Raw genomic sequence first — 16098 nt, 5'->3', positions numbered from 1 at the left:
CTGGAGAGATGGAATGAGCAGTAGATTAACAGTCCTAAGTGGGTACAGTACTATGGTTGGCTTAGCAGAGTTACCTAAGTTAGGTGAACTGTTCTAATGAGACATTAGTCAGGGGGGATATAGGAGCACAGTCGATTATTCAAAAAGTGAGTTTTAACAAGTTTCTTGAACTGTGATGGGGATTTGTTGTCAGTTATGTGGGCAGAAAGGGAGTTCCAGGTTTTGGCTAAACAGTGGCTGTAGACAAACTTACCAGCTTCACTGTTATATTTGGTTAATTTGAGGAGGTTTTGTGTGCTAGACCTCAAAGGCCTGGCGGTTGTATAGGGCTGCAAAAGATTTTGTAGGGCTGGGGTGTTTTCAGAGTTATGTATTACTTTGTGGGCTAGTGATAGTTGATTGAATTGCAGTAGAGTGGTAGTTCTAGCCAATTGAGTTTTTTTACGCATTCACAAGATGTGTTCTGATGGGAGAGGTTGTAGTAAATTTGGCTATCTTATTATAACAAATATCAAGTTTAGGTCGGATTTGCAGAGATTTGTAAGCAGGGGGAGGCATAAAGTAGGGTGGATAGTAGGTGAGTCCTCGCTGTTGTAGTTTTGGAGTGGTCAGTGAAGAATTTTTTATTGCGATACAGTAGGCCAAGTTTTTTATGTACTTTTTTATGATTATAGAAATATGTAGGTCAAATTTAAGATGATTTTCTATTTCAACCCCTAAGAGTTTGGTATGATTTGTGAGGGTGATTGTGGTCTTGTTAAAGGAGGAGATGAAGAAAGAATCAGTGGGAGGTGTGGCTCTATGGGAGCTAAAGAGTACTAGCTTTGTTTTACTTGGGGTCAGAATAAGCTTTTGGTTTGTAATCCAGGTTTCTGCTAGGGGAAAAGCATTCTTGTGTTAGGGAGTGAAGGATTTCAATTGATTTGGCTGCGCATATTATGGTGGTCTCATCTGCATATTGCACTATTGAGGCTTTAGGAATACTATTTGTGAGCTGATTGATGAAGAGGGTAAAAAGAAGTGGCCCCAGGATGGAGCCTTGGCATACTCCTAGAGAGACTAGTAGGGAGGGGGAAGAGTTGGTTTTGCCACATAACAGCTTGTTTCCTTCCCTTTAGGTAGTTTTTGAACCAGGAGATGGCAGGGGTGGTAAGGTTTAGAGTTGCTAGTGAAAGAAGTTTATTGTGGTTAACTATATCGAATGCTTTGGACAAGTCAAGGAACGTGGCAGATAAAAGGAGTCCATTGTTTCTGTGAGTATTGACAGTGTTGGTGAATTCTGTTAGTGTGGTGGTGGTGCTATGGAAGGGTCTAAAGCCATGTTGTTGTGTTGCTATTAGATTATTTTCTAGGAGATATTTCATTAGTTGCTTATGTATTACCCTCTCTACAGTTTTAGATAAAATGGGTAGTATGGATATAGGGTGGTAGTTATTGAGTTCCAGGGAGGTTCCCCCTTTATGTAGAGGGATGATATGTAATATTTTCCATAGCTTGGGTAGTATAAACTCAGAGATGGATCTGCTAATTAGGATGGAGACAGGATATGATATGGCTTCTGCAGCCAGGCGGAGGTATTCAGTGGGTAATTTATCCGCAGCTAGAGACGTTGGTTTGAGCTTGCGGAGTAGTTTTTCAATAGATTTGGTTTGTTCTGAGTGGAAGCTGAACTTGGGGCAATTGTTAGTTGGAGGTGGGGGTGGATTTGCAGGGGTGGAGATGTTCTCATAGGTTTGGTTGTTTGCAAGGGTCTGGATGGTTTCTGTAAAGTATTTATTAAATTGACTGGGGATGTCTTCTTGGTTGTTATCTGTTTTTGGAGTTGAAATCCTAATAAATATCCACAGACAAGTGAATGAAAGATATGAATTTGCAAATGAAAGAAGCACAACAAAAGAATCAAAGATTTGGAAGCCAGTGTTACTAGATTGTGAACTGAAGTTGCAGTCTTATACTCAGGAAATTAATACTCTTCAGATAATGAAAGAAGCAGTATCCAACCTGGTGCACTATGAGGAAACTGTACAGAAAGAAAATTAGTTGAAAGCAGCCACGGATCAAGTTAATATTAAGGAAAGATAACAACATAATACAAGTGATTTGTCCACCATCAAGCACAAGAAGATATGTTCCCTTCATTGTGATGTCATCTATGCTGATCTGAAGAGGAATTTTCACTAATACGCCCACTCCGGAATTACCACAATACAACCCACAATATACATGAAGATTCCACTCTTGGTCGAAGGACTTATGATAGCAGCCAAAAATCACCTGAAATTCCAGAAGGAGCCAGTTTGGTAGAGTACACCACACAGAACCTTTCAATCCACTTTTTGAGTTATAGCTGTGGAAAAGGGTACCCACAGATATTATAACAGATATTATAGCTGAGTCCATGCAAAATTAAACTTCTTATTTATCAATGGAATAAAATATTACGCTAGAATCTGTTCCAAGTTGAATTATTCTGTGCAAGATGTGTACAGCAGGAAATATGATGGTAACTAAGAAATACAGTCTGTCTATGTCTTGCTTAATATGTGCTGTATTGTTAATGCAAAGTGTCTCACTCGGAAAGCTGATAAATTACAGGAAAAAGGAAAGTGTTTGTGTTTAGCATAATGGTACAAAATAAAATGGAGTCTGGGGTGATGTACCTATTGATGAAAATGTTATGCCAGAACATATCTGGTGATAAAAAAGGTTCCTTAATTGGTTTCAGTCAGTCTAGTGGTTGTGGCCTTGGATGACAGGGTGTCTCAACCTCATTCCCTATGGCTGAGCTGAGGGTGTAGAGCAACATGTTCAAGGGAGAGTGACTACATGAGAAGGTTTTATGAAACTTCAGAGAGGAGGATAATGAAAGAGAGTTTTGTCATTATCCAGGGAGAATTATGTGAGAGAGTTTTTCCTGCATTCATGAAGTAGTTGATCCTTCAATCCTGCTTGCGGTGTAAGTGGCTGTGGAACTGAACTGGAAAAGCTTAGATAGCACCATGGCATAGAATGGTAAAGACTTGACTGCAGCAGATATGACCCAGCTGCAGTTAGCTTGAGCATCTGAGTTGCTGGCGGGGGGATAAGGGCAGGCATGCCCATCCTGTTAAGGAGGGGCACATGCACAGTACCACAATGTGTCTACATTTCCCTGGCAGGGGAAGTGGAAACAAAGAGATCCTCCTGTAAGTGGGTGAGATAGCTTACCGACAGCTCATTGCATAAATGAGGAGCAGATCTTTGCAATATATCCACTGCTTGTTCCTCCTACAGGGTGTTACTAGGCAGACACAGAGGCGAGAACAGTAGTAGTAAAAACTTTCCTAGAACCAGTATGATACAGACCTTGGATACCTTAATCTGCTTGCTTACTTTAACTTTTAATCAGAGCTAGTGAAGGGACAAGATACAAGGGGACTGCATGGTTAGTTAAATCTTGTTTTGAATATCTAGGTTTTATCTTCACAGGAGAAACATTTCATGAGGAATGAATTTACTGATAGATACTCCTTGAAATCAGGAAAAAGGCCATGAAATTTACACCAGACCTCCTGAGATGTCATGTTAATCAAGTACTTATAACTTGCTTGGAAATGAATACTTCTTTATAGAAAAAAATAAGATAATAAAATGATGAACACTTTTGCCCTTGTAACTGGCTTCTTCAGCTAAAACACTGACTTTGTAGTGAAGAGGGATTGATTCCTGAATGCATCCCAGATTACCCAAGATTGACTGGCATCTCAGACACTAGAGGAGTCAGGGAAGGTAAGTCAGGAGGGAGCAGCATTTTGCTGGCTCACTCAGTCTGTGAGAGAGAGATGAACCTTTGGCTGCAACTTGGCATTTGCAGTGATGAGGGCATGCTGTGACTTGAAAGATAGATTGCTGTTAAATTTGGCACTTGAGAATATGGCTAGGGCTAACTGACATTATGTGAGGTAATGGTCATGATAATAGCAGCTGTACCTACTTAGGCATCCAAAACAATTCCCTGTATGCACATCAACATATGTGACAGTACAAAGTCTCTGCTTCATGCTTCCCTAACTTCCTTCCAAACTGCATATGGCCAAGGCAGTTCCAGCCCTGGGAACTGTGTGTGTATGTAGGGGGGGGGGGGTTAGTATAGTTAGAAAAGCAATATGATAAGAAAGCAGGAGCTAGTCATCTGAAAGGTATGCAGTGGGAGACCAAAACATACTCAAAAGTTTGCTTTTTCTCATTCATATCACTTTTATTTATAATGGGTTTCCTCTGAATGTTGTTATTGCTAAAAGGCTATCAGCATGAATTTATTACAGGATGTTTACTTTTGCCTGGGTTCCCTTTCTAATCTGAAGTTACGTTTTCATATATATATATATATATATATATATATATATATATATATATATATATATATATATATATATATATATATATATGTGTGTGTGTGTATATCTAATCTATCTATATGTGTGTGTGTGTGTATATTATATATATATATATATATATATATATATATATATATAGAGAGAGAGAGAGAGGTACAGTGAAAAACTGTTGGCACTGAGATGTTCATGAATAACAGTGTACCACAGTTAATGTATTTTATTATAAAACCTGGTATTATGTTGGGTAATATTTTTTATAATATTAATGAAGGCTGTAGGTTGCCATTTTTGTGCTCTGGTTTATAGAGACTGGGTATTTTGCAGTAAAAAAAAAATCATGCTCTTGGGAGCAAGGCCAAGATGGTGAGCAGTTAACAGCACAATTTTTAGCTTTGCTTCATTTTAACATTTTTGACAGGATTTTTACTGAAAAACTCAAACAGAATGATTCAAACCTTGATGAATTTGTAGTTGATCATCTGCTGAAAGATTTAGTACAAAAATAAGTTTGAATCTCTTTTAACTGCTTTTTCCTGTCAGGAAAACGAGAAAGAACTAATTGTCTCAGAATGAGCCATTCTAAGCCCAGTGTACAGGACAGTACTATGAAAACAGACATACAGGCAATACTGAGTAACATTAGTGAGTTATATGTAAAGATAGATAAATTAGAAAGCAAAATGGACAATTTTAAAGACAAATGTAAAAAGCAAGTTGAAGTGCTGAGTGAATGTCTGAAACAAAAATCATCACCAGTCTTGAGTATTGAAGAAGAAATGTTTAATTTTGTTTGAAAATTACTTGAAAAACTAAATTTTATCCCAGGAAAAAAACAGATCTAGATGAAATAGCATCAGGATGTATAGAATTCCTAATAAGAGGGAGACAGTATGATTTAATGCCTTAATATTTGGATGCCTAATACTATGAACCTGCTGTGACGCCCATGCACTGCCCAGTAATCAAAGAGCCAAAATCCTCACCACTAACACCAGTGATGGACTTCCACATTGGGAAGGATATCAAATACACACACAGAAATGTACAATTTCCCTTAGGAGCACACAGAGGTCACAGTCAGTCTGGGGCCGGATTTTCCCTTTCTCTCCAGATCCCTAATAAGACTCCCCACTGGCACAGCTATAGGGTATAGATCTCAGCCTAGTGGTCAAGCTAAAACCTCCAGCACCCTCTCTGTCCAGCCAGTGATTTGTGTCCCTGCCCAAGTAGCTGACACACACACACACACACACACACACACACACACACACACACACACACACACACACACACACACACACACACACACTAAGATATGAGTTATATACAAACACACAAATGCTCCTGGGGAAGGCTGGCACAGGCTCTCCAGCTATGCCCCTTCTCTATCAGGACATCTGCAGAGATATCCTCAAACACACCTACTTGCTGGCATCCTTTTTCACCCTCCCGGTCAAGGTGAACCCTAGACAAAGGTATATAGAATGGGGTCCCTCCTAAAGCTCTAACTGGAGTAGACTGCTCAGGCAAGTAGTTCTCCTCTGTAACCATTGCAGGCTTCACGATGGCTATGTCAGAGACTGTCTCTCTCTTAGCAATAGCCTCTTTGCCATTCACTATGATAGGATATGAGCTCTTGTGGTAGTTTGATACTCTTGTTGTCTAAAGACAACCTACTGTTGGCAATTTGTCTTTCTCACTTACTGGCTCTCTCACCTTTTGTTCCCCATCTTGCCTCAGTGGACATCTGTATGCCACATGGCCCGACTGGTTGCATTCAAAACATTTAATCCTAGGTCCTGGACATGTACCTGGACTAGTGGCTTCACCTGCTACTGGCAGATTCTGTTGGGGCAGTCTGGGCTGCCCGCCATGGGGTCCTTTAGACCCATGAGCAACACTGGGTGTCCCTTTCCTGTGCAGTGATGCCTGCTTGCTAGGTATAGGTCTCCCTTTTTCAACAACTCATCTGAAGTAGTACATTGTCTATCAGCTAACCAGATCCTCATGTCCTCAGGCAAAGTGCTAAGGGCTTGTTCCCTCACCAAAAGGTCTGCCAGCCCTTCAAAAGTGGTGATCTGACATCCACTCACCCACCTATGAAAATAAGTGCTCAGTTCAGCAACATATTCACAAACACTTTCATCTGCCTTACGTCTATGCTCATGAAACTTTTTTCTATAAGTTTTAGGTGTTAGCTTAAAAAATTCTAACAAACAATTCTTTGCAGCATTATAATTAAAACGGTTAACATCAGGCATTTTGGACAAAATAATTACAGCTTTACCATGGAGAAAGGGGGTCAGGAACCGTGCCCAGAGCCTTTGGTCAACATCATACTGTTTACATACCCTCTTAAACATATGAATGAAATTATCAAATTATCCCCCTCTGTAAACTGCAGAAGAAATGTATTGACCTTTTGTGCTTCTAGGGGCCAGTTACTCCCTTCCCTGTTACCTCCATTTCCTTCTCCTCAGCTTCCAGGCATAGCAGTTTCTCATTCTTATCAGCCTGTAGACTTCTGAGTATCTCTTCTCCTTCTGTTTCCAAACACCTGGCCTCCCCCTCAAGTCTCTTTAGCTCCAGATGGATTTTTAAGTCTTCTGCAGAAAGGTTGAGTGTGCACTCTCTGAGTGTTGTACATCTCCACAGTCAGTCTGATCTTCCTCCTGATTGCTGTTTTCTGATGCAGCTGTGACCAAAGTTGCAATCAGGTCTGCCTTAGTCAGGTTTCCATGCACCAGTACCTTAGCCTGGCACATCTCAACCAACTAGCTCCTTGTCATCTTGCCTTACTCCTCTGCTGACATGCTTGCCTGCTCTCCATGACTAACTAAGCTAAAAAAAGAAATAAAACAATTGTGATCTGAACTCTGAATATTCACTGTGTGGCTGATTTAGAGTGCAAAACACCTTCAGTGATCACTGTACATAAGCTACAGGAATTCACTATCCACACCACAACAAGCCAGTTGCCAACCAATTAATATGTAATGTGGATATCCCACCACTGTTAACCAATTAATATGTGGCACCTGTGCATTGGCCCAGTAATCAAGGAGCCTCAGTCCTCACCACTAACACCAGTGAGAGGCATTCACATTAAAAAGGATATCAAATACACACACAGTAAAGTACAATTTCCCTTAAGAGCACATAGAGATCACAGTCAGCCTGGGGCTGGTTTCTCCCTTTCTGTCCAGATCCGCAGTAAGACTCCCCACTGGCACAGCTTTAGGGTATAGACCTCAGCCTAGTGGTCAAGCTAAAACCTCCAACACTCTCTTTGTCCAACCAGTGCTTCATGTCCCTGCCCAAGTAGTACACACACACACACACACACACACACACACACACACACACACACACACACACACACACACACACACTTTAAGATATGATTTATATACAAACACACAGATGCTCCTGGGGAAGGCTGCACAGGCTCTCCAGCTATGCCCCTTCCTGCCAGTCTATACGGTAGTACCAGCTGCCACCAATCACTAATATCAACTACTAATAAGGCCCTTATCAAAGGGTGAGCAATTTCACTGTGTAATATTACTGATATCCAAATAAGTGTGAGTGAGCAGCAAGACTATTGGAATGGCCTTGTGCATTAATATACATGCAATGTACTCTAGAGCTTAACTTATCTCTACACAAAATAGCCACAGTTGAGAGGTTTAAAAATATTTAATAATAAATAATAAAAACACAAGACAATATTTCATACTACACAGTGCTAGTCAAGAGTTCAGGCATCATAGGAAAATGCTCAAAATAATACTGTAGAATAGTTTTGACATAAGTATACAGAAAACAGCTAGACTAAACTTACTGTTTTCTATCTTTTCCTAAGAGCAGTCACTGTTCTAAATAAACTTACATATAGAGGAAAAGCAGAGTACTGGTGAGTTGTCAGTTCTGAAGACAAATGCCAAAAACTCTGTCCTTAAATTGATAACAAAGTATTGCTTCACATTACATCATTCTTGACACTTCTCTGTTTTCCCAAGCTAACAGAAACTCAGAGTTTAGCATAGCTTTGATCTTGCACCTGGTCAGGAAACCACAGCAATTAAAGACATTATATATGTAAAATCTAGCAAGTAACTCTGAACTCAAAACAATAGAACGAATCTGCTGGTCTGGACATCATGGCTCCGAGTTTGAGATCAAACAGTCATACAAGGCTTGACTTATCAGATTTCTTCCAGCAGAGTACACTGCGGTTACATTTTTGACGTTCAGCATTTAACACAATTTTCTTCCATTTAAGAGAACAAGCCTGTGGCTTATATTAATATTTACAAATGACAGAATTTTCTACAAAATTATATCTAGCTAGGCTGGCAGCCTTCACATATCTTCCTACTTACCTGAAGCTTTTACTTTGGCATCGAAAGGGCACATAGATCACTTTCTTACTCATATTTAAAAAAAAACACCCTTACCAAGGTCAGTGATTTAAGATTTTTCTCAAGTTAAGATAAAGATTTAGTCTTAAAAGATGCATGGACTAATTATCCAGTTAAAATTAAAGAAAATACTATATGATTTGCCAGTGACTGTTCAACATTAGTAATGTCAAAGAGAAAAGCATGTGTGCCACTTGTGAAATCTTAAAGAAGAACAGTATTAAAGCACAAATCTTGTTTTCTGCAAAAATGGCATGTATGGAGAAGCATATATGCAAGGACAGAAGGGTGTAAGCAACTGTTGCACACATGAAAGTGGTCAGCTTGCAAAGACAGGCACATAGTAGGTTACAAAATAATGCCCTCCTTGCTGGGATGCTGGTGAAGGTCCAAACTCCATGATGTCTTCCTGCATAATGTCTCCCCTGGAATGCTGTCACAATATTGAAGAAGTCCCTGCCACTAGGGAAAGAATGAGTTCAAGTCCAGCAGGGGTTGCTTGATGGTTCATAGGTAGGTACTAGGCTATCTGCCCAAAGGCATTTATAAGCCTAGCCAGAATGTGTTCGTTAACAAGACAGAAGGGGGGAAAGCAGACAAAAAAGTCACCCTAGTTATAAAACCAAACCAAAGTTTAAAAAACGCAGAAACTATTTAGATTTCTAATCAAATCTTTAGATCTAAAATGAACATGGATTGCTCACAGAGGATATATGAGATTATAAGATGTTTTTTAATTGCATCTGAAAATCGAAAGGAAGTTTTTTTTTTTGTATAAAACATGTCATCAAAGGAATTAATCAGCAATCCATAGGGCATAGCAAAATTATTTGCAAAAAAAGTTCTGAGCACCTTCCTTAATAAGCAAAGATATACACTGAGTGATTTAGCAAGTGTCATGGGAGAATCTTGCCTTATGCGACTACAGATATGACAGCTGCTACCACAAATAAAATTATAATTTCAGGTAGCATGGAGACAGACAGTATTCCTGGCAGTTTACTACACAGAATGAAGAAAACCTAACTTGACCATTGTCAACTATGTTAAATAAAATTTTAGAATTTAGGCTCCTCCCTGACTTAATGTGACAGGTCACAGAGAAACCAACTCACAAAGGGGAGCTCATATGAGACACAGAGCATTTTAGATCCATCAGCCTGAACAGTATTATCTGTAAACCATTAAAATAGTAGTAATAATAATATAGCTTTAACAATAATTAGGTAGGAGGCATAATTCCGTTAGATACAGACCGCATAGGTTTGTTTAGTGAGTGTTGTCTTCTGAATCTTGTGTCATTCTTTGAAGAGATAATAGCAATAGATGATAAAGGGTTGAGAATGCATGATGCTTATCTTGGTATTGCTAAGATAAGTTTTTTTTTTTTTTTAGCATAAGGGACTAACTGACAATTTTAAAGCACTGAACATCAGTCTTTATTTTAGTTTATAAAACATGTTTAGCAAGGGCACAGTATATCATGCTGGGAGTTTGCTATCTATCTCAACGGGAATTACCACTGGAACCTCTTCATTCTTGGTTAGTCTTCATAGATATGAACATGATAAAGGGACTTTGGACAGCCAAATATTCTGATGACTGCAAATTATATAACACTCCCCTTCCTCTCGGTGACACTCCAGAGCCTGTCATTGCTGTACCCTGATGTAGATTTGCCTCCACATGCTGAATTCCTCTTGACTTTATTGGTGCTAAACATCATGACTATTTGTGTCGGTTGTCTTAAAATCAGCAGGATATTACTAAGTGCACCTTCTAGGTGTCACCCTTGTGGAAATGCCAGAGCTCTTTTCACTTCCCCCCAGGATAGCTGAGACAGCACTGTTCTCCCTGGCCAGTTTCTACAAGCACATGAGCTGCTACTCGAACACAGGTCACCTGTGGCATAGTCAGAGCTTTAAACATCTATACCACGGAACTGCTTTTTACTTGCCTTTTTTGGGTAATCTCTTATAAAAAGGTTAATTGCCCAAAAAATGTAGATTAGTTTCTACCAGAAGCAGCACGTAGCTTGGCATCTAACTGCTTGGCTGTCCCTTCCTCGCATTCACAATTTAGTTTGTGTCAAATCTTCCCTCTGTTATACAAAATGATTTGGCATATCTACCTCTTGTACTGTTGTTGTCAGGTATTATTAGGTGACTGAATGGTTCTGTTCCCATTTCACCGTTCATTGCTACATGTCTGCCAACAGGAAAGCAAATAAACGTCAGGTATTACATGGCCTTCCTTCTCAGTGTGCTGGGTCTTATCTTTATAATGTTGTAGCTGTCTCAGTAAAGGAATTAGTATCAAGTCTGCAGTATTACAGGTAGTAATGCTACAGGATATTGACAAAACGCAGTAGGCTTTTTGTTACAGGGTCTGCTGGCCAATAAGTCATGACAAAATGGTGAGAATACAGTTAGTTCTGCCTAAATATCAAACCCACAAATAAAACCATTTAACTCAGGCACAGGTGGCTGTAGTTCAGGAACAAATGAGAAGCCGCAGTGCCAGCTGTGGTGTGAAGGAATAACCACTGAGTAATGCAGTTCTTCTTCAGGTAAGGTACCAAGGTATCAAGCATTGTCTGTAAGCTCTGACTAAAAAGCAGTGGAGAGACACTACTGTGTTAGCATTAAAACATAAAGTGAATATCAGTGTTCCTAAAAAGTCAAATGCAGGACTTTGTTTCCTTCCTTACAAAACACATGGGAACATTGCAAAATTGTACATCTCAGTGGGTCATATGGGATCCTCCTTCACAGTGTTACAGAGGGCTTAATTTTCTAGAGGTCATAGTCTGAGTTGCTCTCAATAAGTCTGCCCTGATTATGAATGACTTGTTCTCAGTTACTGTTGTCACTTGCACTATGAGCAAGTGTTTTGAAATTAGGCTATATAGCTCATTAGTTTAGGCAATATAAACTATGGAGTCCTAATTAGGATGCAAGGGGAATTTAGCGACATTTCAGCAGTGATGGTAAACCATGTTAAGCCAGGAATATGATTGCCTGAATGAAATCTGGGTGTGTGCTCCACTAAGAATGAAGACAATTTATATTTTTCAAATCTCTAAACCAGAAATGTTGTGATTCTCTTTAAACTAGTTTGAACATAATTAATTACTTTAGATTTTTCTTGTTGGTTTACTTAGGGACCTCTCCTCCTGCTGATCACACAAAGGTGATCCCAGCTTTCCGGCACCTTTCTCAGAAGCTCTTTGTTTCAATGTCTATACTCGCTGGCATGGGAATATTGATGGGAATTGTCTGTTTGACCTTCAATATCTACAACAGCCATGTCCGGTAAGTAAGAACTGAAAGTACAGAAGAATTGAAGAGAAGTGGGTTTTCCATTTTGTTGTGATTTAAGTTGAAAATAGTCAAAGACTGTAAGAGAGCCATGAATGAGCAAATGTGAACTGTATACAACCAATTGCCTTTTGTGCAATCTTCTTCACTTTGATCTTCTGTATTCTACCTACAAATTCAGTATCAGCACAGAAATTAAATAAGTTGGAAAGAGCTCTGAGTTGAAGATTTTGAGGAATATACTTGAAAAACATCAGTGCTGAAGTAAAAGGGTAAGATGAAATATTTTAAAGAAAAGTATATGATATGATATTAACACAAATCTCCCAGTCATCCAGAAAATCCAGCACTCATATACTCCTGTCTAATAAATCTTTAACAGTTGAATGATCTTAGTCCACAGTCATCTTTGCTGAGGCGTAAATAATGTTAATGCAAATCCATAAAATTGCAAATTGAAGAAATTAATTCTTTTTTCAAAAACAACAATGCAAATCAGTTTCTTTTAAGAGCCTTCTTCATTGATTTCAGATATATATTTCTAGCCTGCAACATAAACAATACTATACATCCTGTTGTTGGACATATGACCAAACTCTGTCTATTATAATTAACAGATTCTAAATCAAAATATCATGCTAGAAAAATTCCTCTTAGATGTGTGCACATGTATAAGTAAATGAAATATTTTCAAAATTACTCATTTTGTTTACCTAATTCTATTCCTTCACTGTGGCAGTTATGTGGTCATCATAGGTTCATAGGTAGGTACTAGGCTAATGGCCCTAGGGCCCATACAAGCCTAGCCAAAAAATGTACCCTGGCTTTCGCCACCCAAGAAAATAATTTTCCTGTGCCCCTGTTGAGCAGAGCCACAGTGATCCCTGGGGTGAATTTCCTATTTCCCATCCAATCATCAAGATTTTTCTTGAAGAGTGCTAATGAGGAGCTCTGTTTTACATAGATAGGTAGTCTGTTCCAGAGTATGGGAAGTCTCTGAGACAGGAATCTATCCATCCAGCATGTTCTGTTTATTGTGGTGACAAAATTTAGGTCCCTAGAGCATGTAGCTCGGAGGGATTGGGATTTCTTTAAGTGGAGCATGTCCAACAGCTCTGGGTTTGACATAGCTTTGTATGTTAGGCAGAGATCCCTCCTGAGTAGGCGATATGCGATGGAGTAAAGCTGTAGTTTTTTGAGATGGTCTGCATAGGGCATCTGTTTGAGGCCAGTAATCCTCTTTGTGAAGTATTTCTGTGGTCTTTCCAGTTGTTGTAGATGTCTTGTGAGGTACATACCTAAAGGGGCATTGTACTCTATAATGGGTCTAATGAGTGATGAGTAGAAGGGAACAATGACCTCTTTTTTTCTGGATGAGAATCCTTTTGTGATGAGATGAGCCATGTAGAAGGATTTCCTGACCACTGTGGCAATGTGATTATCAAAGGAGAGACTACTGTCCACCTGTGTCCCAAGGTCTCTTATCACATTTTCAGCATTAAGTAGACTGCCAGCTATGTGGTAGTTCATGGATACAGAGTTTTCACCAAAGGGGACGACAATACACTTTTTGGCATTGAGCTTCAGGCCATGGCTTTGACACCAGGTATCTGTCTCAGTGAGGCCCTTTTGTAGTTTTTCCACATCGTTAGGAGTTTCGATTAAGGCTCCTAGTTTTCAGTCATCTGCAAACTTTGTTAGCCAAAGACCTTCTGTGTTGGCCTGCACTTCAGAGAAGTAGATACCAAACAGGAGAGGACCCAGGACTGAACCCTGTGGTACTCCACTTGTCACTGGTCTGATGTCGGATTTGGAATCCGCTACTTTCACAGTGTGGGTTCTGTCCATGAGCCAGTTGGCAACCCATCTTGTGACATAGGGATTTATACCTAGTTTAGTGAGCTTCTCTATAATTCCAGAGTGGGGGATGGTATCAAAAGCCTTGGTGACATCTAGATAAGCTGTGTGAACCATTTTACCCTCATCTGTGGCTTTGGTGACTGCTTCAAAGAAGTCAATCAGGTTTAGGAGACATGATCTGCCTTTTACAAATCCAAACTGGGTAGGGTCCAGAGTTTGGAGATTACCAGTGTCTTTGTTTATGAGTTACACAATGATACATTCCATGGCCTTGCAGAACAGGCTCATCAGGCTAATGGGGCGGTAGTTCCCGGGGTCTGTCGTGGCTCCCCCTTTGTGGAGTGGGATAACCGTCATGGTGCGCCATTCAGTGGGTACAAAGCCTGAGGTGAGGCTATGATTGAACATGGTACTTAGGTAGGGTGCCAGTTCATTCTGTAGTTCATGTAGAATGCAGCCTGGGATATTGTCAGGTCCCATGGATGCTGTGTTCCTGGCTTTGGAGAGTGTGTTTTTTACCTGTGCAGCCGTGATTATAGGAACTTTGCATTCTTCCAGTATAGAAATGGGCCCTCTAGGGGGTTAGAGGGGGGTAAAGTTAGCACTGAACCTATCTGCTAGGATGTTGGCAATATCAGTTGGTTTTGTATATTTAGTGCCATTGTGCTGTAACTCAGAGCAGATCTGAGTGTTCCCATTTAGATTCTTGACACAGCTATAGATTGCTTTGTGGTTGTCTTTAGAGTCAGTGGCAATTTTGTTTTCGTAACTAGCTTTGGAGGAGTTTATGAGGGATCTAAGCTTCTTACTGATGTTGACCAGGGAATTCCTCTAGTCATGGGATTTTACTCTTTTTTTTGCAACAGTTTTTTTCTTCTGTTGTAGAGTTTGTTTATGGCAGAGGACCACCAGATTAGCTTCCCTTTTTTGGAGGATAACATCTTGGTTCTATTAGGGATAGCATGATCCATGCACCCGTGTAAGTGCTTATAAAGTGCATTTGTGTAGGATTCGGAAGTCATACCTCTATTGGCCATCTGCATGGGTGTCATGAAGTTTGCCACTTCTGTCTTAAGAAGTGTGAAGTTGGCTTTGGAGAAGTTTTTTTACGATAGTTTCCCTAATTGGGTGTGGGGGTGGGATGTGGATGTCTAGGCTGATTAGCTTGTGGTCGCATCTGACCAACAAGGAATTGACCTCTGGTGTGGAACACCGGTTTCCCATGTTGGTAATGACCAGGTCTAGGATATTGCTGCCCCTGGTGGGGGGGTGAATAGGTTGATCCAAGGCATTGGAATTTATGAATTCTAGAAAACGTTGAGCAAAAGAGTTGGTACAGGAGTAGTTTTCCCAGTAAATGCAGGGTAGTTGAAATCGCCCATTATTAGGGTGTTGGGTTGTACCCTAATACTTTTCAGTGTATCAAGAAATGAGGAGTATGAATCCTGGGGCATGGTGGGGGGTCTGTAGCAAGCTACAATTTGGATTGCAGTCTTGCCCAGAGTTAGTTGCACTTGGATAATCTCGGATGCATTATGCTGTGCAACTAGCCTGGAGGTGTGGATATCCTTAATGAATATGGACACGCCTCCACCTTTAGTGCTTCTTTCTGGGTTAGGTGGCCGAAAGGTGTGGTATGAATTGAAGCCTGGTAATGCAGGGGTGCTCTCTGGAGCTTTGAACCAGGTCTCTATCACTGCACAGATGTCAATGTTTTCCATTTTAAGGAGTGCCTCGAGTGAGTGCATTTTGAGGTCTAGACTTCTAGCATTGAGTAGCATTACCCTCAGATTTTGCTTGCTTGTACCTGTTACGGTGGTGAATTTGTCATTTGAACCTTGCCTATAAAAAGCACTATAGGGGTGGCAAGAGCCTTAGCCAGTATCCGGAATCCTTCCAGATAATAATCCATTTTATTTTTCCTCTAATGCACTACTATTTATCTATTAGTGCTCATTTAAACCAGGTAAAAAATAAACAATCCAGGTATGTTAATTTTTAGTGAATAATGTTTGCTATCCAAATTTATTTGGGACTATTTTGACTAGAGGATTAATGGCCTTGAAAATTAATCTGGTCATGGTATGTAATAGGTGCATGTGTGCAATGCATTAGCTA

General features: G+C 40.0%; 1 protein-coding gene across 2 annotated transcripts in view; it reads left to right on the top strand.

The window, feature by feature from the left end:
- Window positions 1–16098, top strand: part of LOC122812081 (gamma-aminobutyric acid type B receptor subunit 1-like) — a 2214644-nt gene that overhangs the window by 1988876 nt on the left and 209670 nt on the right. For both annotated transcript variants that reach the window (XM_044084349.1, XM_044084350.1), the window contains one exon: window positions 11964–12114. In XM_044084349.1, coding sequence (XP_043940284.1) covers window positions 11964–12114 — 151 coding nt within the window. The remainder of the gene's footprint in view (window positions 1–11963; window positions 12115–16098) is intronic.

This window comes from Protopterus annectens, chromosome 9.part0, assembly GCF_019279795.1.
Source record: "Protopterus annectens isolate FY-2018-M chromosome 9.part0, PAN1.0, whole genome shotgun sequence".
Lineage (NCBI taxonomy): Eukaryota > Metazoa > Chordata > Ceratodontiformes > Protopteridae > Protopterus > Protopterus annectens.
Note: the sequence above shows the minus strand (reverse complement) of the source record. Positions and strands in the feature narration are given on the sequence as shown.